The 4,197-nt window shown below is 53.2% G+C and overlaps 1 protein-coding gene across 1 annotated transcript in view; it reads right to left on the bottom strand.

The window, feature by feature from the left end:
- Positions 1–4,197, bottom strand: part of Gnai2 (G protein subunit alpha i2) — a 20,658-nt gene that overhangs the window by 2,511 nt on the left and 13,950 nt on the right. The window contains exons 2-5 of the mRNA XM_023704610.1: positions 917–959; positions 564–705; positions 239–399; positions 23–99 (exon numbers count right to left, since the gene is read on the bottom strand). Coding sequence (XP_023560378.1) covers positions 23–99; positions 239–399; positions 564–705; positions 917–959 — 423 coding nt within the window. The remainder of the gene's footprint in view (positions 1–22; positions 100–238; positions 400–563; positions 706–916; positions 960–4,197) is intronic.

Raw genomic sequence — 4,197 nt, 5'->3', positions numbered from 1 at the left:
AAAAAAAAAAAAAAAAAAAGACAGATAAGGTTCAAGTGGTCTGGAAGAGGTACTGTGGAAGCCACCTTGACTGTCATCCCTTCTGGCCTTTCAATATCACTGCCCAACCCACCTCTCTCACACCATTGAAGCCTCAGCTAATAGCCATTGGATTTCTAACCTGAGAGCCTGTTCTTCTGGTCCAAACCTACAGATCAACTTGCCCAGTGCCTGCCCTGCCCAGCCCTGTAGCACTCACTAGGCAGCTGAATCGTTGAGCTGGTATTCTCTTGAGCGGCTGAAGCAGGCCTGCACACCATGGTCAGCCCAGAGCCTCCGGATAACGCCGGAAAGGTCCTCAGGAAGCATGCCTTGCTCCTCAGCAGTGCAAGACAGTGCAAACAGCTGTCTGGCATCATCCTGGGCACAGCAGTGGTGGATGGTCAGTCAAAGGACTATACCCCTACCCCACCTGTCAGAGCAGTGAGTCCTCGGGAATGGGGCCCAGGCTGAGGTATTCTTAGGTTCCCCAGGACAAAACTTTCCCTGAAACCTTATTTGACTGGGGCTAGTAGTGTACATACCGCACGGTGAGGGTCAGCAAAGTCAATCTGCAGGTTGCCCATAGCCTTGACAATGGCCATGATGGACTGGATGGTGTTGCTGTAGACAACTGCCCGGTACTGCCGGCATTCCTCCTCTGAATAGCCATCTTCATGGATGATCCTGACAGCCAGGGGTCAGGAGTTAGGGTCCACAGGGCAGAGGGAGCTGCCTGGGGATGCCTGGGGCTGTAGGGGCCTGCTTTAGACAGAGGGACACTGACCCCGAACCCACTAGCACTTGGGGACAGGTGGGTCTGAACTGGCAGGCAATATAGGCCCAAAAGAAGAGGGGATATCAAAGTTTGGAACTGGCCTCTGCGCACGGCACTTACTTCATCTGTTTGACGATGGTGCTCTTTCCTGACTCGCCAGCACCTGGAAGAGAGGGCAGACAAGGGACATGTCCACAGGGTCACTACCTAAGAGTCACAAGCAGCCTGGCTGTTAGGAGCCCTGAGGCAGAACTCCCCCTCCAGGCAGGTGGCCCCTGAGATGGAGAGAATGGGCCTGGGGGCAGCTGAGCGAACTGGGGTGTGACAGCGGGAAGCTGCCGCAACCACTCTGTGGGAGACTGCGGCCTCTGCCTCCCTAGGCCACTGCTCACTACGGATCCCAGCTTCCCACACTGCATGTCATGCTCACATACACTGGCTTGCCACCTGTGCAGCCAAGTCACTCACATGGCATCGCAGGCTGGGCCAGCAGGCAGGTACTCTGCATATGATAACCGGGCAGGAGCCTTTTCTGCCCATGATAAGGCTTAGGTGCCAGTGACCCAGGGTCACACTCTTGCCCACTGGACATGGCCGGTGGCCAAAGGCCTACTCTTCACTGCTGGGCCAGCTCTTCCCTGAGCAGAGGGAGAGTAGAATCTTGGGAGACACGCATACACACACACACCCCTATACTGACTCAAGCTTCTAATTCAAACTGCCGGAGTCCCTGTGCCACATATCTCCTCTGTTTTTATTAAATTAATTTTATTGAGAATATCTCCTCTGTTGGGGCTGGGGAGATGGCTCAGTGGAATAAGCACTAACCTGGCAAGCGCAAGGGCCTGAGTTCAATCCCTGGTTCCACCAAAAATAAAATTAAAAAAAAAAAAAGAGAATATCTTCTCTGTTGATGTGAGAGGTTTGACATCTTTGTGATATTTGTCGCAGCAACCCCATAAGCAGAAACAATGTTTCTGTTCCCATTTTACCGACCAGGACATGGAGGCTCAGCAAGGTCAAGTCTTTTTTTTTTTTTTTAATTTTTTTATTTATTTGTGCGTGCATTCGTGCGTGGGTAAGTGCGTGTGGCCAGCTCAGCCCACCAGGGGGCGGGGCTGGCTGGCATGTGGTGCTAGGGGATTGAACTGTGGTCCCCGTGCTCTGCTAAGCTTGTTCTAAGTAGGTGCTTTAGACCACTGAGCCATCTCTCCAGCCCCTAATCCTTTTAATTTTGAGACAGGGTCTAAATTGCATAGGCTGACCTTGAACTAGCAACCTACCTGCCTCAGCCTCCTCCTGAGTAACTGAGATTATAGGTGCGTACCATCATACCCAGCCTAAAGCCTTGCATGCTTTTTACACCATGGTGCTAAAGAAACATGGATTCAGAGCTTTCATCTCCCTTCCATGGACTGGGACGAAGTGTGGCTCCATGGTCCTCAGGCAAGCCCCAGCACCAGTCTAAGCTACAAAGATCCAGAGTGTTGGAGCTACAAAGCTAGGGGTGGTGGTGCATACCTGTAATCCCAGCATTCAAGAGACTGAGGCAGGAGGACTGCCATGTCTGAGGCCAGCCTGGGCTACACAGTGAATTAAGGTCAGCTTAGACTATATAGCAAGAACCTGTCTCAAAAACAAAACAAAACAAAGCAAAACAAAAGTGTTGGAGCTATAGGTGAAGGGAGTGAGAGGGGACAAATTAGCCCTTCAGGGAGAGAGCAGGATGCTAATCTTGCAATTACTGCTCCCTCTGCCGAGCGGCCTGGTGTGGTCCCTGTGTGTGTAGTGGAACATGCTGGGGCCTGCCAGGCCCAGTGGGTACTTTCCCTAGCACCCAGTAAAATGTGGGCTCCCCAGAGAGGGCAGACACTTTGTGGGTATCCCAGGGCCTCATCATTACTAGATTCCCTAATTAGTATTAGTGGCACTGCTATAGGGCCTGAGGGCTACGGTTGCTGCTCCCTGGGGCTGCGCCTGGCCTCTGTTGCTGCTGCTGCTGCTGCCCTCTATCGACGGCTTGCTCCTGGGCAGGCCTGCTGCAGCTGGGCCAAACCAGGCCAGAGGGAAATGATCTCAGAGACACAGGGACAGAACAGAAAAACAGGAAGGGCCATGGGGGACTGTGACGCATACGTGTGCTATGACCTGTATGTATTCCTTGTACCCCCCAGGCTGGAGGCCTTAAGTCTTTGCAACAGGTGGTCTCATCCCAGGGACCCCCCAACCCACCAATTTGAATGACCCCTGTGAAGAGGGCTGGAGATCCCTCTCCCCTGGGTGATCCAGTCAAGGGAGAAAAGGACCTGTGGTCACTGCTGAACCCTCAACGCCTACAATGGTCCTAGGCATAGAGGGGTACTTAACGTCTGAAGAGAGAGAAAACAGGATTACAAAAATATAGAAAGTAGCCTGGAGGTGGCTGTCCCTGCCCTGTTTGACCACTGGGTTGGGGGGACAGTAACAAGGCAATGGTTCACAGGGTTCACCCCCTTCTCAACCCTTGTGACCCAGAAGCTCTGCTGGTGGCTCAACCCGTGACCAAACTCTCAGTGGGGCAGCTCTGAGGCTTGGAGGCCACTCAGTATTTGGCTGGGATCCCACAGCTCCTGCAGGAGTGTGCAGGGTATGTGTGTGGGGGGAACAACACACTCACAAGGGAGGCCAGGCCACTGGGCAGTGCTGACCATATGATGGAGCATGCGTAGGAGTCCTGGTCAGGCAAGACCCTCCTCCCACCCACCCACTTAGCTGGGCAACAGGAGCCACAAGGGTGTTCCACACAAAAGACCTGGCTAAAGGAAGGCTGGAATGCTATTTAATGACAGTGCATGACACCTAGAGCTTGTCTGCCCTGTCTCCTGTGGAATCAGCACCCTGCACTAGTCTGACATGTGAAAGGGAATGCAGGAAAGGAGTTCAGGAAAGTGGGCAAGGCCCACCTAGTCTAGGTCTGTCACACCTCTGGGACCCCTGTACCCTCCTGTAATGCTCCCAGCTAAGCCTATGGCTTAGTCTATGCCGGCTAGGCTCACAGCAGAGTCCAGGCTCCAGCCTAGGCACATACCGGCTACCTTCAGACAGCCTCTTCTCCCTCGGGGGTCCCTTGCCTGAACTCCCAAGTGTCAAGTGCAGCCCTGCAGCTTACAGCCCTTTCCAGCTTCTGCCTGGAACTCTTTACCACTCTTCCTCTGTGCATCACCCTCCCAGAATAATGATGCTCCCAGCTTTCACTGCTTTAGGGACCTGTCCACTCCACTCATCACAGTGTCCCTGGCAAACAGCAAGTGGCAGCAAACATTTTCTTCAACATTTATGTGTAAGACAGATAAGGTTCGGGGCTGGTGAGACGGTTCAGTGGTCTAGAGCACCTACTTAGAACAAGCTTGGCAAAGCATAGG

Source organism: Octodon degus, unplaced genomic scaffold (genome assembly GCF_000260255.1).
Source record: "Octodon degus isolate 3935 unplaced genomic scaffold, OctDeg1.0 scaffold00008, whole genome shotgun sequence".
NCBI lineage: Eukaryota > Metazoa > Chordata > Mammalia > Rodentia > Octodontidae > Octodon > Octodon degus.
Note: the sequence above shows the minus strand (reverse complement) of the source record. Positions and strands in the feature narration are given on the sequence as shown.